The 24,145-nt window shown below is 36.8% G+C and overlaps 1 protein-coding gene across 15 annotated transcripts in view; it reads left to right on the top strand.

Moving 5' to 3' along the window:
• Nucleotides 1–24,145, top strand: part of SYNE1 (spectrin repeat containing nuclear envelope protein 1) — a 280,905-nt gene that overhangs the window by 175,119 nt on the left and 81,641 nt on the right. For 14 of the 15 annotated variants that reach the window (XM_015858221.2, XM_015858220.2, XM_032443851.1 and 11 more), the window contains 10 exons: nucleotides 696–881; nucleotides 3,265–3,387; nucleotides 3,937–4,119; nucleotides 4,595–4,738; nucleotides 7,799–7,993; nucleotides 9,030–9,170; nucleotides 13,611–13,778; nucleotides 15,149–15,310; nucleotides 17,290–17,484; nucleotides 20,208–20,381. In XM_015858221.2, coding sequence (XP_015713707.2) covers nucleotides 696–881; nucleotides 3,265–3,387; nucleotides 3,937–4,119; nucleotides 4,595–4,738; nucleotides 7,799–7,993; nucleotides 9,030–9,170; nucleotides 13,611–13,778; nucleotides 15,149–15,310; nucleotides 17,290–17,484; nucleotides 20,208–20,381 — 1,671 coding nt within the window. The remainder of the gene's footprint in view (nucleotides 1–695; nucleotides 882–3,264; nucleotides 3,388–3,936; nucleotides 4,120–4,594; nucleotides 4,739–7,798; nucleotides 7,994–9,029; nucleotides 9,171–13,610; nucleotides 13,779–15,148; nucleotides 15,311–17,289; nucleotides 17,485–20,207; nucleotides 20,382–24,145) is intronic. The other variant, XM_032443845.1, reaches the window with a different exon arrangement.

The following is a 24,145-nucleotide window of genomic DNA, read 5'->3' as shown; positions in this document are numbered from 1 at the left end:
CTTGTTGAAAAAAAAACGTGTGTTTCAAGTAATCTTTGCATGTAATCAAGTACATTGGCTTCATGGGAGCTTTTGATAGACCATTTTGTGTAGACAGTGAGATGTTATCGCATTAAACACCTCATAGCAACTAATACTTTTTTAAAGAAATATCATCATAATTCTTTTCCGAGTACTATTCTATTGCTTATTCTATTGCTTATTATAAATTCTAATTTACTTTTTTACTAACACAATTTTCAGGTTTTTTTATTTCCCATTTTAAGCTAAATTTGGACAGCCTTTGTTCACATCTACACACTTTCACACTGAATATTCCCAGACTGATACCCAACTGATGAGTTTTTTTCTTCCCATTTGCTTCCTACTAGATATATCAGAGTTTCAGACAAATCATGTTCATAGATGATGTATGTTATATTTTATATCTTACAGGCAAGTATGTATAGCAAAATACTAAAATGAATGTGTTGATAAGTACAGTTGCTGAAACTTCAAGACTTGTGCTTTTCTTGCCCTGAAGCACTTAAAAATTTGCTCAGTATTAAGCATATTGTAAGCTTTACAGTAAAATGATAGAACACAATCATGTTTACTGATGTTTATAAATTCAGGAGTTTGCAGGATAAAAATGGGCTAAGAGATAGATCCAATCTGTAGCTCAGCTGTGGCATTCTGATTACATCTTTATCTAGACTATGCTTGAAGAATCTGGGGAGATACATGGCGATCTTGAGGCCATGAGTGAAAGGATTGAATATCTGGCCAGTGTATACTCAACTGAAGGACTGTCTCAGCAAGTGCTAGAACTGGGGCGTCGGACAGAAGAGTTACAACAAGTTATCAAAGTGCGGCTACCAAATCTGCAAGATGCTGCCAAGGTACATGAGAGCACTTTTTTTCAATTACTGACTGACAGCTAGGTTTCTGTGTGCTTAAGAGATTGTGGTTTAGTGAGTACTAGCAGTGCAGATTATCTATCAACTATAAAGGACACAGTTCTGTTATTTAAAAGGACATATCTTGCACCACTTGTGATGCTGTTGGGCATTCTGCCTTGGTTTTGGGTACTGCTTCAGACAGTAGATTTCTGTAGGTCATGTTACATCTGCCCTTTCTGCTTGGATGCATTGGGAACCATTGTATTTCTCAAAAGGAACTGCGAACCTGTGTTTAGATACTTGAATTGAGATGGGTATGAATATGTCTGTGTTGATATTTATGATGCACCATTTATTTTTCACTTAGAATATACCTAACACCTGTCTGCTATTAATTCAGATCAGTCCTGAACCTGACAGGAACTCTATATTGTGTAAGACCCATGACTCTAAGAAAATACAATAGCATGATTTTCCGTGTCCCCGGTGTGTCTTTGGGACTCTTCCATATGTGTTTATTGTTAGCATAAATGTGTGCTATACATATGTCATGTATAAGGGCATTATAGACAGATGCAAGATACAGAGACAAGCAGAGAAGAGTTTTCTATCTACTGTTACCTTCTGAGTGTTAAATTTTACATCTCTTTTTTTGAATTGACAAAATGATCTAGTGTTTTGGTGTTTTTTTAAGTGTAGTATATTTTTAGGATTCCTTTTGCTATTGTCTAATACAGTTAAACACAGCTAAATAAAAAAATAATTCCTGCAGGCTGCTAAGAGTAGTCTATCATCAACAGTTAGGATGATCACAACTAATATTGATTTTTTTTTTCTTATTTCACAGTATTTTTAGGATATAGCACTGTAGTGATTTAAGAACAGCTAAGATCCACCACTCAGCTCTCTCACTCCCCAACCTCAGAAGCATAAAGATGGCAAAAAATGTGGTTGATATAAGAAGCAGTTTAATTAAATGAAAAGAAATAAAAATAAAATCAAAGCTGTGTGGAAGCAAAAGGAGAGAAAGTAGGGAATTTTTAGCATTATTATTATTATTATTTTCTCTAATTTCTGTCAGCAGGCAGTGTTTAGTCACATCTTAGGAAGCTGGGTCTCAGTACCAGTGGTTGTTCTAGAAGGTCATTGCTTTCTTAAAAGTACCACCTTCTTCTTATGAGCTGAAGGTTTTTTCCCCCCCCCCCATTGAATAAACCAGAGACTGGCACAGAAATAAGCAAAGTTGAATAAAACTTAACTAACTTCAGTTCTCAGAGAAATATCAGAATAATGAATAAAGTATGTGTAAACTGTTACATGAAAACATGGAAATGAGTAGAAGTCAAATTTAAAATGAACGTAATAGACCTTATAGATAAGTATATAATGTATCATATATCTTGACTTTAATCGTGTTTCACAATATATTGCTATTGGCACAGTTGATAAGCTTATCTAGTTGAAAATGTATCAAGTAGGTGTAAAGATATATAGAAATTTCCCAAATGTGTAATTATCGATGGTTCTCACCCCAAAAGATTGGATACTTGAAGTAGGATCTTTCAGGTTCTCCTTTGGGCTGTTTCTAGTCAATATTTTCATTATTAAGTTGGATGGTGTTTTAGAGACCATAACTTGGAAGTTGATTAGAGAACACTAAATGTGCAGAGGACACCTGAACAAATTTAGACTGCTATTCAACAGGGTTGAATTCAATCATGATCATGGTTTCAACTGCATCTAGTTTTGCACATGAACAAGGGACAGTAATGATAGTGAGTCGAATATAAATTTGCAAGAAAAAATTTCATTGAAAGAGGAATATGACATATGAAGTATTCAGAGAGGATAAAAATAAATTGTTCCTATCTGTTGTTAATAGGATAGTAAGTAGAGGGCAGAAATTGCAGTAGAAGATAGCTTCATGTCAAACCATCACAAAAAGAAACCTAGACAAAGAGTACTGGATCACTGGAATATGTTATCTGTAGAGATGAAGACACTGCTGCTAATGTTTTTAAGAATGGCCTGAAAAGATAGCCCAGTTCTGTCCTGTCTTATTTAGGGAAGGTGACAAGAGGACATCTTGATCTCCTTTTTAGGCTTATGACTCTCTGAAATCAGTTTTGTAACATACATACCATGTTTGAGATAGATGAAGTACTTAAAATAGTAACTCTTGCTGTGAAATCTATTTTTCCACATCCTCATAATACTTGCAACAGTATCCTTGTTAAAATTATGACTTAGTTTTGACAAGCTATTAAGAACACAACTACAAAATCCAGACAGATGTATATTTATAGTAACTTTTTATTTATTTATTTATTTATTTTTACTTTTCTGACTCATGAAATCATTCATAAATTTTTTGTTGTTACAGGACATGAAGAAGTTTGAAGTTGAGCTGAGAGCTTTGCAGGCTGCTCTGGAGCAAGCCCAGGCCACACTGACATCTCCAGAGCTTGGGCGTTTGAGCTTGAAAGAGCAACTCTCTCACAGACAGGTAAAAGTGCAGGGCCTCAAAATTAACTCTTCAGTAGCATGAGCTCTGGCAAAGAGAATGTTGGTAAGACTGGTGTTTCTTTTTGTGGGTAATTGTTTCAAAGTCTAGCACCAAATTACAGCCAAGTAAATAAGGAATCAAATCATAGAATGATTTCTGCTGTGAGGGACCTTAAAAAAAAAAAAACTTCCCCTGACATCCAATCTAAATTTCCTCTATAATTCTATACAGAATTGTGGAATTCATATAGTTATTTTTCAGATATGTGAACAGAAATGTTACTGTGCTTAGACACTCTGAAATAGAGTTCAGTATGCTGTTTCATGAGTTATTTTTATGCCTATTATGTAGTGCTTTTGATCTATTAATACTTTAAAAGAATATTATTTCAATATGAATAACTCCAGACAAAGTGTACCTTGATTGTATTTAACTATAAATAAAAAAATGCATTTTTTTTAGCCTGTGAATTCATCATTTGTTGTTTGCTGCATCAGATACTGTGGGTGTTTTGCAAATTATCTTATTTGTGGAACTGACTTTTTCTAGCATCTGTTGTCTGAAATGGAATCACTGAAGCCAAAGGTTCATGCAGTCCAAGTCTGTCAAAGTGCCTTGAGGATTCCTGAAGAGGTGGTCACCAGCCTGCCAATATGTCACAGTGCACTCCAGCTCCAGGAGGAGGCCAGCCGCCTGCAGCACACTGCCATTCAGCAGTGCAACATCATGCAGGCAAGCATAACTCTACCCTGCGTATTACCCAGAGTAACTTGAAAAGTGCCTTACAAACTTCAGTGAAAACAAAGACTTTCGTATCTCTGTCCATTCCGTTTTTTCCCATGTAAAAGTGCTATAGTAAAACTGTCAGACTAGGATACTAGGCAGTACTATCTGTTGGTGTGTATTTCTGGTACAGATGTTTGTGGGAAGCTGAAGATTCAGCCCAGTATTGAATAACTTAAAAAATCACGTATCTAAACTGTTTTCTGGAAACAGTTAAATTAAACAGTTGAATTCATTGCAGTTCACCATATATCTTAATGGACTGATGTTTTCCTGACTTTATTCTTGCTTTGCTTAACCAGGTGCTACTGCCTTTTATGTATAAGTTTGTTTCAGTTCACAAAGGAGACTGGTCATGCTTGGAGTAAACAAATCCTTTTTTTTATGTGTGAGTAGACACTTAAATATTCTTTCCCCTCTCTAGGAAGCTGTGGTTCAGTATGAGCAATATGAGCAAGAAATGAAACATTTACAGCAAATGATAGAGAGTGCCCATCATGAGATCCAGGACAAACCAATAGCAACCAGTAACATCCAGGAACTCCAGAACCAGATTTCACGTCATGAGGTAGGAAAGCCAAAACATGCTTACTGGAGACACACTGGCCCCAAATATTTTTCATAACCAAGTTTCATTAGATTGCTGACAAGTTTTTCAGGCATGCTTAAAGGCTCTCTGAGCAGGTAAACTAATAATAAATAAACCCAATAGGAAAGTCATGCTTTAGTACAGTCTGGAGTATTTATTTGTTTATTCAGTTAAATGTATCCTAATCTCCAGGCAATGTTATGGCAAACTAAGCAATTAAGAGGCAGTTACCATATGTACTTGACTGAGGAGCATCCCATAAGTTAATGCTATTGAACATTTAGTTAGTTGATTGCTACCAAATTAGTGAATACTTATTTCCATCCTATTAACAAAGTCACCAAGGTACCTGAATCACAGCAAAACCACTGTAAATCTGGAGGAATTCTGTGCCAGAGCCATTCCAAAGGCTTCTTAGCAAGTTGTCTTGAGAAGAGCTTTATCCTGTGTAGTTACAAATTCTACCTTCAAACTTACTTATCTTAAGTGATCAAATGAGTCACGACACCCACCATGGACTCTTCACTGTTGTGCTGTCACAGGAGCTTCTAAATACCATTTCCTTACTCCTATCTTTTGTTTATTCAGAGATAGAAAATGAGTCAAATATATCTGTATATCAATTTTTGACACCAGATGGCACAATTCCTTTACCTTTTAATTAAAACCTGCTTGTAGTATTATGTAATGTAGACTAATGTTGTATGTATTGCTTGTTTTCAATGCAGTTCTTATAAAAGTAGCTTACTATAAATGCAGAGTGGTTTCCCTTAAAAAACAAATAGAAGAAAGAGAGAGGGAACTGTTTCACACTTGTAGGATTTTTAAGAGACTAAGGTATGAATATATATGTATATATATTTATTTTGTCTACTAAGTAGCTGTGAGCAAGCACACATAGAAGGGGATTCTGCGTTGTTATATGACTTAAGAGGGCAAATCTGTCTAGGTGCCTGTTGCGTGTGCTATTAATTTAAGAAAACTTTAGTTATGATATTTTCTGTTGAAGCCTGCATGAGCAAAAACTTAGAGATATTTGTAGTACCTACGCTTATAACAAGAATAGGAGGGTGGAAGTTAAATGAACATACGTTATTGTCTACAAAGCTGATAGTGCTGTGCATGTATGAAGCAACAGTTAAACTCTGTAGCTAAGCTTACCAAACCCTGTTTCATCAGAATTTCAGATGAGAATACAGATAAGTAGCTTCATAGTTGTGTATGGCTTTAATAGATATACAATGCCATACAAAATGTTTCCTTTCTAGGTTACTTTGTATTTTCCACAATCAGGTTTTTGCACTTTTTGTGTTTTCCTTTTATTCAATTGCAGGAGGTATGTTAGATGCTCAGGAATAGCAGACATTAATGTGACGTGTTATTGTATTTAATATATTGAATTATAACAGATTTCCCACTTTTGAGTCCCTGAGATTCGTTATTCATTGAACGTTCATTATTGAATGACTAGTACTTGCCAAGCATTGCGGATAACTGTACTCCAGCTGCTAGACATAAAAGCTAAGGCTTGATTTAATTGCAGTATGTCTTTCAACTGATCTAGTTGACTCTTTTATACTTTGTTTCATCTCCAAGATGAACTGTGGAGGTCCTCTTGTTGCTGACATGGCAGGGACCAGGTAGCCTTGATTTACAAGCAGAAAACATCATCAGCATTCTTTGCGGCACATTCACTTTGTAACTGCATTTTACACTGGGACAGTTCTGCACTGTGACTCTGAGGAAATTATTTACTGAACATATAAAATAACTAAAATGATCTTTTCATTTTACTTGCCTGAAGTGGTAGTTTTTAAATTATTTTTATTTTATTTTATTTTTTATATTGTAAAAATTGATTGTTAAAACTTATATTAGCATACATTTAATATTTCAGCTTATTCTGTGTTTATTATGATGATAGATATTGCAACTTCTGTTGCTAGTGTTCCTTGAAAGCTTTCCTTGGGTAAAAGAATTTAAAGCAGGCTGATTTAACAGGCAAGCATAAACATATGTGTATTCTGCTTTACAGATAAAAATCCTACCACATTATTGAGCCTCGAGGGAGGCAGGACCAATAGCTTAAGCATAAATGTGAAAAGCTAATGAATCTTCCAATAGAATCATAGATTCTGCTATTTATTTTTTGAAATAAACAAGTTTAATGCCTTTAAAGCAGACACTGAACTAGGCAGTAGTACAGAGCATGAGATAATACAAGCCATTCATTTCCATATTTCTTCTCTGAGTAAACTTATTATGATGGTGTTTAACCATTAGATTGACCATTCCATAGCCACAATAAATATTTTAAAGTCTCGCTTTAAGCCAGGTTCACCAATGATTTTAAAATTTTTATCTCATAAGACATAAGCAAAACCAAAATGAAATGAAATATATCTGAACTCTGGCATAAGTGATTCAGTCTGCATATAGTATTATCTGACTTACTGTTCACAATGCATTTGATCTTGTTAAGCTCTGTGAGTTATTGTTTCAACAATTTGTTCTTTCTGCTGAGAGCTGAATGATGCATTTTTTACAGTTCTGGTTCCCATATGACCTCATTTTCATGGCATGCAGTATGTGGAAGAGCTTCATCTTCCTTAGATAAACGCAAATAGATCTGGAGAAAAAACAAAAAAAGTAAAAATAGAAAAGAACAAGGGAGAGATATTCTGCTTTTCTGTAAAATGAGGCATACAGAATTTGTGCCCAGATCAGGCTGGATGCAAGTATGAGGTGTCCTTCACTTCTGCAGTGATCATACAGAGGGTTTCACAGTACTTTTCCGGTTTCACTTCAAAGCTGTCTGCTTTGTGCTTTAGCTGTGCAGTGAGATGCAGCCTGACTTGTTCCCTCCACAGTCAACATCCTGCTTTTCAGCTAGTGCTGCTGCTTATGCAGGGTTTCTGAGAGGCAGTGCTATGATTTTATTGGCTGAGCTAGGAGGGGAAGCTCCACGGAAGCTGAAATGCTGCTCGTCCAATAGTCTGTATTGGCTGCTTCTGCATTAGGGAAAAAATGTTTCCTCAGGAGCTGGCACAGAAGATCAAAGGATACCAGGAGCAAATTGCTTCTTTGAATTCAAAGTGCAAGATGCTAACGATGAAAGCAAAACATGCCACGATGCTTCTGACAGTGACAGAAGTGGAGGGGCTTTCAGAAGGAATGGAGGAGCTGGATTCCGACCTGTTCCCGGCACACCCTGCACATCCCTCAGTGGTTATGGTAAGGAAGGAATTGGTCTCAGTGATATTTATCCTAGCAGCCTGTTTTTGCATCATTGCAACACTTCTATGCAGCAAGTTGTCACAGTTCACATCTGTATTTTGCTTTTGAAATGGCCAGGCTGTGGCAAACTTCAGCTTCCTCTTTCTGTATTTTGCTTTATGTGGGTTTTCAAGACTCACTGAAATACCAGTGGCAGTTTTCAGTAATAAGATGCAAATATATAACTTCTTTTTCACTGTCAGCATGTGATAGCAAACACTGAAAAACAACTGAGTAGCAGGAACAAAATAATGGCAGAAAAAAACATTATTTCATAACATGCTGCAGTGTGCGTATTTTACAGACTGTATTTTTAATGCTCCTTTATTAAAATGTTGATGTGGTACTTGACAGTATGCTGCTATGCTATAACTGTGTATAAATTGAAACTAGTTAAGTATTGACATAGGCCTCATGCTTGAATTAAACTGTTTTTGTCTGTTTCTTGTTGGGTCTCATTACAAATGTATTGCTGATGTCACTGAGGGTTTTGCATAAGTAAAAACTGACTACAGATTTCAGGGTTTATCACTGTATAACAGCATTAGGGAAGAAAAAAAGCACAAGTTACTATTGGATTATATGTTTTTTATATTTTAATTCTTTTTCTTGTTGTTCTAACCAGGCCTGGGTACGGAGACCAATACTGCTTTATTTTATAGCTCTCCATAATATTACCATATGCATCTCTGACAGTTTTAGAAGACATCTAGGCAAACCTTAACTTACTATTAAGCTGCTGGCTATACGTTTCCTTTTAAATTCATTAGGTTACAGAAGAGCATGTTCATACTAAAGTACAAGAAGTAGATAAAACTATGGATTTGCCACATTTTTCACCTGACAAATCTTAAGAGCACAAGGGATGACAAGATACTGTCAAGTTAATTCCAGATGTGTGTTATTTTTCCTGCTTTGAACTCAATCTAAGTACACCTAAGTTGAGGTAATTTATTTTCTTCCTGTGCTCTGGCGTTTACTTTTCCTGTGGCAGATGACTGCTGGTCGCTGTCACACGCTGCTCTCCCCTGTCACTGAGGAATCTGGGGAGGAGGGAACCAACAGTGAGATCTCTTCTCCACCTGCCTGTCGCTCTCCCTCACCTGTGGCTAATACAGATGCTTCTGTTAACCAGGTACTTCTCTTTTTGCATTCATTCAGCTTTTATGTCAGAGATATGCACGGTTCCATTCCATGGTGGTTTATTTAATCCCATGAAAGAATATTTACCCATAGAGATGGAGCCTCAGTTCCTTATATCTAAATTAACTGAACCTTCAGGTTCAAGCTCTAAAAGTATTCAAATACTGACTTCTGAATTTAAAATGTGTAAGCTCAGTGTAACAGCTATTCACTGTTTATTAAATAAATCTATGTCAAATTTGCTAATCTGTTCTATGTCACTACAATATTCTATTTATACTTTATTTTATATGTTCACAGCAGTGCATAATGGAATCTTGCATCTTGAGAAACATTGAATTTTCAATAATAAAACATTTCATTATGTCCATTTTCATCTATCTTATAGTACCATAGACATTGTAGCATTGGTATTTTTCATTTAACACCATTTCAAGTATTAACTTTCATGTGTTCTTTTCATGTATTGTTCATTCCATAATTTCAGTGACAGCCTATTTTAAGTAGTAGTGAGAATGATGAGTAAATTACATTTTAAACTAAACCTGAGGACTCTGATGCTTCTACTAGGAACAAGTGTACATCAGCATCATTTGAAATGGGAGCAATGAACCAGCACATTGGGCATCATGCACATGAAAGAGTATATGTAATGTTGAGCTGAGGTTTATAAATTAGGAGCAGTTACTGGCTCACTCCATTCATCATGTTTAGAGTTTTGTGGTTGCTTGTTTCTTACACCTATGGCTGGTTCCAGAATTGACTCCTGCAGACTTTAAAGGTACAGTAGTATAGTGCTGCATTGCTGAGTAGATTGAGAAAAATTTGAACATGTTGCTCAGTAATTTCCTATACTAGTTTCCATGATATATGTGGTACTTTAGAAGCTGCTAAATTTAACTGATTCATTTTTAATTAATTGATTTAAAAAGGAATACCAAGGTAAGATAGAAATAAAGGTGCCGTTATCCAAAGACATGATAAAAATGTTAAATGATGCATCAGAAGGCTTTTTCTGTTACTTCAGAGAGTCTGAAATTTTCCAGTAGTATTTACTGGTAGAAAGGCAGCTGTATATTTCAGTACTAAAAATATCAAGACAGTATTAATCAGTGAGAGTTAAACAGGCAAGAGCAGTGTACTTCCGAATAAACACATCCATTGTCAGTGCATTATGTTTATGTGAAAATGAAATAAAACAAATGAAAAACTTCAGTAACTCAAATAATAAAAAAAAATCCACTGAAAATGATGTCCAATCATGGCCTGATACCAGAACACAAATTTTAAGACCCATGTTCTCCATGGGCATAATTTCATGTAGATCTTTGAAAAAGAGAAAATTTCTGGTGTTATAATAACAATGAAAAACAGACAACAACAAAAAAAACACAAAAAACTGACAGATGAAGGTTTCTTCAGTGTGGTTAATGTTGAAATGAACCTCATTTACTAGGCAACCTGAGGAAGAACATTCCAAAATGCAGTGGTTTACTTACAAAATACTTAGGTTACCATGCACATGAGATTAAAGCAAAAGAAAGTATGAAACTGGCAGTGCTGATCATAATGGATGATTAGGGAGACCTCATGAAAGAAGGCTGGTAAAAATAATAATAAAAAGAAGTATTAGTAGTAGTAACAATGCTTCTAGAGAAGAGACAATTAGAAGTTTAAATATGAATTAAAAGTATTCTGTAAAATTAACCTGTGCAAAACTAATTTAGAATTTTTTTTGACGTTAATAAGTGAAATAATTTCTCACAGAAGTATCACCCATAAATTACCAGAAAAATAAGTAAACAGGAGCTCTGAACAGTAAAGAATTTAATTTGTTTAATTTGGGTGGAAAAAATTTAGAGCCCTTATGAAATGTTTTGTTTGTATTGTTTTCCAGTATCTCCATTATCTCCTAAGGATAAACAATTTTCTGAATTTAAATAATTATGCTTTTTATTTGCATTGCTAACAAAGTGTCTAATCTTTTAGAAAGCTGAGGGATTTCATGCTACAGAGTGTTTCAGCAGTAAATAACAGTCCTTTGATGCAGTGCATTCTAATCATTCTAGTGCACAGTAGAATCAGGACCTTCATCTCTGCTATGATACTAAAAGAGAATCTGCTGGGGCTAACATTTCTCACATTTACCCAAGATAAAATTGATTAAAATTTAGCACCTCTTTAAAAGTTTTCCAGATATGTGTAGAACAATCAAACTGAAAAACCTGATGTTGTTGGCACAAAGCCTTGGAGGCTACAGCTGGTCCTGTGATTCAAGTCTTCAACACCGGGTCATTGTTAAATGTCTACGTTTCTCCCCATACACAGACTACTTAATAATCTTTCTTCCTCCTTCCATTATGAAAACTCACCTAGTTTGCACTAGCCCTTGTTAAATATCTTTTGAAATCTGCATACATCTTCTGCCCCTGCATCCTAACCATCAAGCTTTCAAATACAATTCATTGGCTAATTTTCATGAAAGAAGGATGAGATTTGTGGTCTTTATATGGGAGACCAAATCTGCTCTGTGTAAGAACATTTGTATTTACACTGTCAGCATAAAAACCCTTATGAAAATAGTCATGTTGTATGTTCCAAAAAGTAGTTGAAAAGATGGGTAAAAGGGTTACTTTTCCCTTTCAGCCACTTATTCTACACATTTTCCCGGAAGCACAGCTTGGTTGGCTGTTTGTCTTTAGAGAAGACTAGTGGGGGCTGTACAGTAACTGTAAACAAATAGAGGAGTTGTCTGCAGCAATGCAGCCATGACTTGGAAAGGTCACTAATGATGAGAGTCAAAAACTCTGAAATCAATGTCCTGAATACCACGTTAAGCTGTTACCTATTCCTTCTTGTCTTCTGGACATCACTAAAGTTTTCATCTTCTAATTTCTCCCATTTCTCAATATGTTTATAAAGAGGTACTTCATTAAACAGATTCAGACAGATTCTTGGGCCTTATCCTTATCTGGAGAGACTTTGAAAAAGTAGAGACATGAGTTGTCTTATTAGGTCATGGCAGCTGCCTGCCTTTAAACACATCAGTGCTTCAACAGCACTTCAACTATAAAAATGTCCATCAAGGAAGCAGATGACCTGAGCTCACATCTCTTCATTTTCTGGAGAAGGAGAGGAAATGAAAAAACATACCTGTGCCGCTACTGGATGACATTCTGTTTTCTGGGGCAGGTGGCATTCTTCGTGCTCTGTAGATTCTCTCTCTGTAGGAGAGCCTGAGAAGGTGACTGTGCTTGAGGAGTGACTTTATTTCTGCACTATTCTTCCAGAGATTGTTTGGTTTTGTTCATGTATGTTATTAAATATTATTGAATTAGTAATGAGAGGAATCTGCTTCAAATTTGGATTGTTTTGCAAGTATTCTAAATTCCAATATGTACAGAAGGGTCTCCATTCCAAGAAAATGTGTTATTTTGAAATTAAATAGGACCCTTTTTCTTAAACCCTGAACATCCTTTGGTGACAGTGGGCTTTTTCCTTCTTTGGATCTCTCTAATTCCTCCTGCCCTTAGTTATCAAGCCATATATTTTTGTGTACTTTTCAAAGAAATAATGTAAATTTCATTTTCAAAAATTCTCCTTAGCTAATACAATTAAGCCAACTAAGGATTAAACAAGAAATATTATGATGACTATAAATTCCCCAAAGGGTAACAAGTTAAGCACATAATGTAGGCCTGTATTTTATTTAATTGTTTTTTAAACCTTATTTGTTAAATATTATTTCCAAAAATGAGGCCACAAAAAGATCTGTAGCATATGAAACCTTTGTTCCAGTGTTTTGCTGCAGCACCAAACACTAAATAAACAAGATCTGGTAAGAAATATTTTCTTCCTGATTTTTTCAATGATAATTTGAACATTTGCCTATTTTACATAGCATGTTGGTCCCTGTGATATTTTATGAGTCAGTTAACAATACTTGTTTCCTAGAAGGCCAATGCTTGATCCTCCTCCTTATCTCTTTGACTTCAACATATTCCATTTTGGTTCTTCAGTTGCCTATTCTCTGTTTATCAAAATGGTATTCTTTGCCACCTACAATACCATAACCTGCTGTCTGATGAGGGCTTTCCCTGTCTATAATAGTTACAATGCTAAAACATTCCAAACTTGGGAACTCCCCTCACAGCTTTTCCATGTCTTTACAGAGTCAAATCTTGAGCTCTCTTGCTAATATTCATCCTAAACATGAAAAAAATGAGCCCACAATTTTCATCATATTAAAGCTCCAAATATACTACTGAGTGTATTTATTTTCTCTGTTTGGATATTTCTTTTGGCTTTCTGGGGTGTTGTGTTATTTGTTATATTTTTTTAATGCACATATGTAATGAATCAGTATGTGAAAGGATATTCTTATACATTGTCTTTCATGTTGAAAGTGCAATTATATGCTTCATGCTTGTAGGACATTGCATATTACCAAGCCTTATCTGCTGAACAGTTGCAAACAGAAGCTGCTAAAATTCAGCCCAGCACTTCAGCCACTCAAGAGTTTTATGAACCAGGCTTAGAATCAGCTGCTAGTGCCAAACTGGATGATTTGCAACGTTCTTGGGAAACATTGAAGAATGTGGTAAGTCTGCATCTGGAGGGTTTAAAAAAATTGGCCTGCTTGTAAGGAATAAAATATAATGAACTTGCTTAGCTAGTATTTTCCTCTGAAGTTCTTGGCTTCCTGGGGGGCAACAAGAATTATCATTTGCAAGATTGTATTACATTGTCTTTGTTTTTCCTTTGAAAGTCTGTGCAGGATGATGGACCTCCATTAAGAAAAAATAAGTCATTAATGTTGATAGGTGCCTTCAGAAATGCTAGCTATTTTCAGACTATATTCCAAAACCTAAAATGGTATTTAACTCATACTGGATAGGTTGGCACAGACATCCAATTCATCCGAATACTGAGTCATCTTAATACAGTTTTGCATAATATTGTAGTATAGTCATTTTGTGCTGTATCAAAATGGCTTAAGTTTTAATTATGTGCTATAAATCTTAACTCTTTGCAAAGGCATAGTAGCTATTATAGAGTATTAAGAACTTTGCTTCTATCAAGTGGTATGCATGCATATGTTAGAGTGCATAAAATCTATAATGCGTGAGAATGTGCGTAAGGCTTCCCTGTTGAATAAAGCACCTTTTTTCACTAAGAGAATTTGACTGATGATGTTTAAACAGATAAATAATTTTAATGCCATTGGTTTTCTTTATAGTTTATACTTTTGAAAACTGATTATGTAATTTATTTTTTTTTTGTTCTCATAAGCCTAGAGATGTATGAAGCAGAAGAAAAAGAAAATCCATGAGTAAACAGTGTGCCCTTGTGGGCAAAAAGGCCAGCATTATACAGGAATATATTAAAAAGAGTGTGGTCGAGGGAAATTCTCCTCCCCCTCTGCTCTGCCCTGATGAAATCACATCTGGCGTATAGTGTCCAGTTCTAGACTCAGTTCAAAAAAGACAGGGAAATGCTAGAGATAGTCCAGCAGAGGGCTCCAAAAATGAGTAGGGGACGGAAGCATCTCCCATGTGAGAAAGTGCGGAGCTACCTGGATCTGTTCAGCCTGATGAAAAGAAGGCTGAAGGAAGATCTTATCAATGTTTGTAAATATGTAAAGTGTGAGAGTTAAATGGGTAGGCCAGGCTTATTTCAGTGGTGCCCAGTGACAGAACAAGGAGATACAGGCACTAACTTGAACAGTTACATCTGAACATGAGAAAAAACGTCTTTACTGTTAAAGTTAGATCACTGGAACAGGCTGCCCACAGATGCTGTGAAGTCTCCTCTGGAGATATTAAAAAACCTCCTGAACACATTTCTGTTTATCCTCCTCCACAGAACCTGCTTTAGCAGGGACCTTGGACTGTATGATTTCTAGAGGTCTCTGACAATTTTGCGCTTTTCTATAAGAGGTTAGAATTTATACCTTCTACTCCCCTTCAGATAAGTGAAAAACAGCGCACACTTTATGAAGCTCTTGAGCGCCAACAGAAATATCAGGACACACTTCAGTCTATATCCACAAAAATGGAGACCACTGAGATGAAACTGAATGAGAGTTTGGAACCAGCCAAGAGCCCAGAGAGCCAGATGGCTGAACATCAGGTAAAAACTTATATCTGAGAAATAAAGTGAGACCACACATTACCTATATATTTTTAGTTTCCTTTGTTATTTGATAGCAGTAATCTTTGTGGTTAGATGACTCGGTAATATGCAGTAGCTGTATTAATCTACATTCACTCCATATGTCTTGCCTTTGTAGACTTCCTGCTCTTCTGAAGAGGTTGTAATAGGGATCCTTTTTAAAAAGGGGCCTTAGAAAGTATTAAGAATAGATAACGAGTTTGACATAATCTGTTATCAGAGATTGGGTTCACTGATGCCTACACACACAATTTTCAGCATGACTGCTATTAGCATATCAATGCACGCTGTTATATATAGACTATGTATAATGTTCTCAGTATTATTAGATCATAACCCATACTGATAAATTGTATTTGTCTTAATCTAACTTTTGCTATGTTAAACAAAACAAACATTCCAAATAAGATTACAAAAAATTGTCCTAAGGGAAGTCTTAAAAAATGCTGGTCTTAATAATGTCAATCTCTTAAAAATAAGAGAATATTGTAATTATTTGAAATAAAATACTGTAATTACATTCACGAAGCAGGTTATCTTCTTCAGGTTGTTAATAACAGCATTACTGACAAAGAGTGAAAACAAGCTATTGTGCTGAAATTTACTGTATCAGCTTTCATGCTACAGGAAAAGATTTTCTATTTCTAACTCATTTTGTAAGGCTTCATTCTTGGATTCTCAGAGCGTCAAGCTAACAAAATGTCTACATTCATTAAAGTACAGATGAATTATTTCCCTAACAGCTGTTTATCCCCAGAATGCAAAGAACCCTGAAGAATTTAGTTAAAGTGGTAACACTCTGTCCATCCATGTGGGCTGGAGGAGGATGAAACCACCACAGATCTCAACCATTGTTACATGAATAATTGCAACACTAAGCCATTTCAAAATTTATTTGAGCTCATTAGTGTAAAAGAAATGGGGACTAGACTTATCAGCTTGATTCATTTTTTGTTTTCCTTTTCACTATGTTTGCAATGAAATTGTAAGCTAAGTTGTTTGTTTTGGTACATTTTGCAGTTTTTACCTTCAAAAAATAACACCAAAATATTTAAGGGATATAAAAGTTCTGATGTCATATATTGGCTTTGCTTGCAAAATTCTTCATTGGAGTACACATTCTTGTGACAAAGAGCCAACATGTTACAAAACACTTCCTGAAATGATACGCTGAATGAGAAACGGTTCTGACATGACTCTGTCTCAGTTGCACTCTGGACATTCCCTTGCTCCATGTCCTGGAAAATTGAGTTATTACTGTATTCAAATGCAAAACAGTTGTGCAAGTTTATCTCAATAGGTCTTTATCAAGTAATCAATCAGCAATCAGACATATGCTGAAGTTGTAACCATCTAAGCATTCTGATAGCTCAGAACTGTCTGATGGGGCCAGTTTGTTCTTCAGTACCAACCCTGTGACTTTTAAAGGATGACATTTGGCTTTTGCAGCACTGCATGATGTCCTGATCATCAACTGTGTTCATAGACATGAAAGTAAACTACTTGCTCTAAGAGATTGGTAATTCAGCATTCTTACATAGGCATCTGTCTAGGCTAAAACAGTAGTAGGAATTTCATGGAGTTCATCTCTCAATGTTTGTAGATATTCTTGAAAGTTATTTTTCCAGTTAGTAAACTTCTGCCTGGAAATCAGCTCATACTGGTGTGATTCTCACTCACTCGTTCGTTATCTTGACTGTATCTACTTGAATACCCTATAGAAAGTTTGCTGGAAGAGCAAAATTATATGTATAATATTTCCAAAATTCCTTCTAGTTTGAAATTTGAGATGAGTAATGAAATCCAACAATGATATATTGTACTATGTTGTATTCCTCTTTCTCCTTTGATTTTTATATTAAAGATACGCGTCCTTAAATACCTTCTTCTTTCTCTTAAGTGAAACAACCAGTTTATTTGCTCTCATTTCTGACTAGGCTTTGATGGATGAGATTCTAATGTTACAAGAAGAAATCACTGAGCTTCAAAAATCATTAGCACAGGAGCTGGTTTCAGAATCACTGGATGCAGAAGCTGCTGACCAGCTGGCATTGCAGTCCACTCTCACGGTCTTGGCAGAGCGAATGGCCACAATTCGAATGAAGGCATCAGGAAAAAGACAGCTGTTAGAGGTACAAAAAAAAACTGCAGAAGAGTCTCTCTTGTATTACATTCCAGATTTTATGAGCTCTTTCTTTTTTTTTTTTTTTTTTGTCCAAAGACCTTAGTCATCATTGAATGTTTCTAATTCAAAAACTTCATTTTCATTCTCACAGTTTCTTTCACTAGTAAATTACTAATCTTCTTACACCGTCTCTTCTTCATAAAATAATTAGTTGGAACTTGGAAATCCATTCTGTATATATTTATTTTTATTTAATATCTTCTTTGACATTTTCTCAATAGGTGCTTTATTTTCTTGATATTTCTTGTTTAAAAGAAGTGATGGAGTGCAAGTTTGAAAAGCAGTTATCTACATTAAAGCTGAAATTTTTGAACAGCCACTTGTCCAATCTGAGAGACAAGAGAGGGGGAAAGTTAGAATCTCAAAATAATACCTCTTTCAAACTGCTGCGTTGCTGCAGTGTTGTCTGATCTCATCTTCTGAGTGATCTGCACACAAACTATTATAATGGAAGACATGCCCCTTTATTTCTTTATCTTTGGTACAAAAGTTGTGAGGGGTTTCTTTTTTTTTTTTTTTTTTTTTTTTTTTTTGTGAGTGTGTGTGTGTGTGTGTGTTTCAATTACTACATGTAAGAATGTTGTGTATTAAGCAACAGGCCTGTATTATGCTGGTGATAAAATGTATTCGTGCTAAAGCTTGGTAAAGGCTGGTTACTTTGAATACTGCAGAGCAGATCTACTACTGTAGATCTACTACTCTAATGGAAAAAGTAAAACCATAAATGCAGCAACTGCTGCCTTTTTAATTTCTATTATCAACAGATTCTTGAAGACAGTTGGATCTGTAGATGGGTTACAGGAAAGTCATGGGATGCATCAGCTCATCAGCTGTGTTAGTCCTGTGCAGTAACTTGAGGCAGTGAATATATCCTTAGGAAATATCTTTCTTATACTGTAGAAATTTCCTTATCAGAAGAAAAATGGCTTTTATTTAAAAGGTTATTGTTGTAGCTTATGCTCCATACATAATCTTGATGGCACTTATGAGAAGATAGTAAATAATTGGAAGAAAAGAACATAAGACAAATACTACATCTAAAAATGATTAGGATTCTGTCAGTTATCTTGGTAGACTAGACTCCAATATTGGCTAAGAAATAGAAATATGGTATGTAGCTACTATTCAGTAACTGAATGTATATTTTACATAGCTCTGATTTCCCAGACAAAATCTTATGGGAATTTTCAAAGATTTAGAAAGACAGCTAGAACAAGAAATGAAAACAGATTGCTGTTGAGGGTGTAGATTAGCAATATTATTATTATTATTATTATTATTATTATTATTATTATTATTATTATTATTATTATTATTATTATTATTATTCTGTGGAGCTAATGTAAATAACCAAATTTTGAGAACTTTCAATTCTTAATTACCCAGGACACTTCTTAACTAGTATTATTCTTTAAATTATTCAAAATTTCTAATAATTTTCCCATAAAAATTAGGCAATCAGAAAACCTACACAAATGCTTTCCTTTGTGAGGATTTTACCCTGCATATATATGTCTGCATTTTCATAATGCACGTGTTCTCAGCTTATTGAAGTAGATTGGGTTTGTGAACAGAAGTGTGGTGGGTTGACCCTGGCCAGCAGCCAAACACCCATTGGTGTATTATCAACATTGTTCTAGTCATAAATACAAATCAGCACTTTATAGACTGCTATGAAGGAAGTTAACTCCAACTCTGCCATACCCAGTACAATCTCCACCCCTCACTGCACACCACGTGTGTCGTACTAAAATCACACGCTATCTGAATCATCTAAATATCCTCTGACTGTCTCATTCTAGTTGTTTCTTATTGCTGAAATCCCCTCTTCTCTATCCAATAGCTCCATAACTCATTTGTGCTGAAGTACAGAACAGGACACGATAGCTGTTGCCTCAGCAGTGCTGATTGGAGGAACAAGATCGTATCGTTCAGTCTTCAGGCAACACAGATGCTAATGTGGCTCCACTTACCACTATATCTCTTTTCACAGTGTTGTTTTATGTTCAGCTTGGTGTCCAGTAAGACCTTTTGGTCCTTTTCTGCAAAGCTGCTTTCCAGATGATCAGTCCCCAGCACGTAGTGCTGCATGGAGTTACCCCTCCCCAGCCTGTGGGGCTTTGTTCTTTTCCTTGTTGAATTCCATTAAGTTCTTGTCCAGTAATTTCTCCAGCCTGCTAATATCCCTCTGGATGTGATCCTCTGATGTGTCAGCCTTTCCTCATAGTTTTGTTCTGGGCAAACACGCTTGGAGTATGCTTTCATTCATCATCCAGATCATCTATGAAAATGTTAAACAGGACTTAATCCAGTTTTAATCCTTAGGGTACAAAAGTAGTTACTTTGTATCAACCTGGCTTTGTGTCACAGATCACCAACCTCTAGGACCAGCCAGTCTATAAGTTTTTTGGATACATATCTGATGGATAGGAGTCAAGAGAAGTGTGGGCTGCGGGATACTGAAACAGAATTTAAGACATCAAAAAACATGTTCAGTAATATTTTGTGAAGTGATCCACTTACAAAACACAATGCTTATCATGGCTTAGAAAATACAATGTAGAAACTGTGAGAGATGGGAGTGAAGGGGGCTCAAAAAATTAAGGTGATTGTTAAGGTGTATTGCTCTTAAAACGTAAAAAAAAAATTTGCTATGGTTTATACCTCCAGGAAAAACTAAGTGAGCAACTGGAAGAACAGCGACAAGAACAGGCTCTTCAGAGGTACCGCTGTGAAGCTGATGAGCTTGACCACTGGCTGCTCAATACCCGTGCAACGCTGGACACTGCTCTGGTTACTGCTGAGGAACCTATGGATATGGAAGCTCAGCTGGTGGATTGTCAGGTAAAATTATCCATCCTGTAGTGCTTAGATAAAGAGGAAGGGCATAACTTGATAGGTAAACATGGGACGTTAACATTAAACCATTAACAAGTGGAGTGAACCAGTATATTAGTGGGAGAAAAGTTTCTGAACTCTTCAGCATCCCATGTATATACAGTTGGTTTCATCAATTATTTGTGAAATAAAAGACTTCTTCATTTCTTACTGAAGATTGCAAACAGTGATTTAGAAAGCACATGAGGACGTAACAGTAGGAAAACAAGAAATTCAGATTATCAAAATGTTTTCTAGTAGTTTTCTGATAGCAATAGTTTTCAGAGGAGCTGTTTGTTTTGCTTTAAAGGCCGTGTATTTGACTTGAATTTTTTGCTCCTCCCAAACTGGTGATGTTGAACAGCTCACCTGATAAATGCAAAAACACCTGCAGTGTACTTTCCTGGTCCTTTTTTTCCAACTCGAGAACACACTCCTTCTAGTGTTGGTGTCTGGGTCAGTGCTGTGCTTTCCTTGGGAGTAATTCTTACCCAGACTCCAAATTTAAGATTAATCATCAGTAGTTATTATTTCTATGATTTTAATGTTGTCACGGTTTGAACTAAAAATCCACCTGCGTCCGTGACAGGGGCCGCAGGCCCCGGAGGGGCCCTAGGCCGAAAAGAAAAGTTAATTAATTAGGAAAAGAAAACAGCGGCAACGATCTAAGGAGGCACACTTATTTACTAAATACTATATCGAAATACAGGATAACACAATATAATAAAATATAATTGAAAATTGAGCTAACGAATCAAGCAAAATAGGAGAGAGAATGAGTCCCGTAACGAGAGGCTACTGTAGAAATCTAGGCGAACGGCTGAAGGCTCCGCACACACTCCCCTGAACGCCAGAACTCGAAAAGACCTTCAGTCTGTTTCTGCGACAGAGGTTTATATAGAGTCCAGGTCCCGTGACCTATCGTTTGTTCTCTGGGAGATGTAGTCTTCTTCTGTAAGTTGCAGATTCAGTAAAATTATTCATGCTTAATATGATGTTATGATGTGAATACTGATAGCAAAAATTACAAAATTATTAAACCATGACATTCCACCCCTTATTCTACATCATTACATTATATTTATACATACTTACACACTTATATGTATAATTGTGAATAATCAGCAACCTTATTTTTTCTCAACAATCTATATTTATTCCATACAAATCCCTAAGTTGAGAACAAAACTCTATAACCTAATTTACTATTTATTAATTTTGAGAAAATGGCAAAACTGCCAGAAAAAGGAAAACATGTCAGCGGTAGAGGGGAAAGGCAGCGCTAGTAGGGCGTCCCCCACATCAAGGTGCACTCATCCTTTCCCAGCCACCACAGCAGATTTCCTTTTGACTTATACTTCTTTCCATGTGTGCTCTACACATGCATGGCCAGTGCAGGATATAGAGTCCAGATGGAAAACTTGCTTACAGAATGCCTAATTAAGGTATATAGAGAAAAAGTGTTTCCTTAACATTAATCCACTCTATCTTAAGTCCTATACCTAATTGAACTATTCTGTACCTAATTGAAATATTTTCTGAGACTCTACCTATATATCTACAGGAAAATCATTGGCTGCACTCCCCCAACATCAAATTCCCTTGTGGTACACATTGAGACATTCCCCATTTTTGTCCATCACCCACCATGTGCACCAGGTCCCTGGGCAAAGACAGTACCCCGGAGAGGTTTTGCCCTTTCCAGACGCTGGAAGGACCCAAACTGTTTTTCCCAACACACTCTTTATGTGTACTACAGGAACCTTATCTCCCTCCACGGTACGTAGGGAGCTGGATTGGTTAGGACCATTACGATTACTAGATCCTCGAGTGTTGACCAACCAGGTGGCTTCTGCTAAATGGTTCTCCCAATTTTTATACGTTCCGCCACCCATTGCTTTCAACATAGTTTTCAATAACCATTGATCGTTCAATCTTACCAGAGCTGGTGGCATATAGGGATATGGTAAATCACTCAATGCCATGATTTTTGGCCCAAGTGTTACAAGGGAATTTTTAAAAATGGGTCCCATTATCTGATTCAATTCTTTCCGGAGTGCCATGCCGCCACAGGATTTTGCTTTCAACCCTAATATGGTGTTTCGGGCGGTAGCATGGGGTACTGCGTATGTTTCGAGCCACCCAGTGGTTGCCTCCACCATGGTGAGTACATAACGCTTACCATTGCGAGATCGTGGCAAGGTGATATAATCAACCTGCCATGCCTCTCCATATTTATACTTTTGCCAATCGCCTTCCCCCCAAATAGTTTCATCCTCTTGGCTTGTTTAATTATGGCGCATGGTTTCACAATCATGAATAACTTGAGCAATAGCGTCCATAGTTAAGTCCACCCTCGTCCTCTGGCCCACTTATATGTTGCATCCTTCCTTGATGACTCTGAAGTCTCATGGGCCCACCGAGCTAGGAATAATTCACACACTAGTGCGTGTAACCTTGTTCTGCCAGTCCAAGTCTATTTGAGCCACCTCAATTTGGCAGCTCGATCAACTGATGGTTTATTTTTTATGTTCTTCAGTAGCCTTACTTTTAGGCACATGAGCATCTACATGGCGCACCTTTACAACAATGTTCTATTCGGGCAGCAATGTCTTTCACAGTTCAGCAGCCCAAACAGGTTTACCCTTTCGTTGCCAATTATCATTTTCCCACTGTTGCAACCACCCCCATAAGGCATTTGCCACCATCCATGAATCAGTATAGAAGATGAACATTGGCCAACCTCTCCCGTTCAGCCACATCTAAAGCCAGCTGAACAGCCTTTACCTCTGCGAATTGACTTGATTCTCCTTTAACCTTCCGGTGGCTTCCTGCAACTTGTCGTGTGGGGCTCCATACAGCAGCTTTCCATCTGCGATGCTTCCTACAATACGACATGATCCGTCTGTGAACAGGGCAAATTTCTTTTCGTTTTCTGGTAGCTCATTGTATGGTGGTGCCTCTTTAGCACGTGATACCTCTTCTGTAGGTGGTGTTTCAATTTTTTTACTCTCAGGCCAGTCCATGATCACTTTCTAGAATTCCAGGACGGCTGAGTTTTCCCATTCGAGCTCGTTGAGTAATTAATGAAATCCACTCACTCCAAGTGGCATAAGTAGCATATGGGTGGAGGGAACCCTGTCCTTTAACATTCCAGTTTATGTCTGGCAAGCGGGTGCTAGAGAAGCTGAACCTCTGTCCCAACTACTTCAGAAGCAGCCGAACCCCCTCATACACGGCTAAGATCTCCTTCTCAGTTGGAGTGTAGCGCTCCTCAGACCCTTTAATAGCTCGACTCCAAAATCCTAGGGGTCGGCCTCGGGTCTCTCCTGAGGCTTCTTTGCCACAAACTCCAGGTGGGACCTTTCTCTCAGCAGCAGTGTAGAGGATGTTCTTCACATCCTGTCCCGTCCGTACTGGCCCCAAGGCCACGGCCGGGGCTTTTCTTGTTTTATCTGCTCAAAAGCCTGCTGCTGCCAGGACCCCATGAGAAATTATTCTTCTTCCGTGTTACCTGATAGAGAGGGCTCACTATGTGGCTGTAGTTTGGGACATGCATTCTCCAAAAGCCCACTACTCCCAGAAAAAGATTGGGTCTCTCTGTTTTTATTTGTGGGCGGAGACATAGCAGTGATTTTGTCAATCACATCTGCTGGGATGTGACGACGTCCATCTTGCCATTTTATGCCTAAGAACTGGGATTCCTGGGCAGGCCCCTGTCCCTTGCTGCT

This window comes from Coturnix japonica, chromosome 3 (assembly GCF_001577835.2).
Source record: "Coturnix japonica isolate 7356 chromosome 3, Coturnix japonica 2.1, whole genome shotgun sequence".
Classification (NCBI taxonomy): Eukaryota; Metazoa; Chordata; class Aves; order Galliformes; family Phasianidae; genus Coturnix; species Coturnix japonica.
The sequence above is the reverse complement of the archived record's forward strand: the minus strand, read 5'-3'. Positions and strand labels throughout refer to the sequence as shown.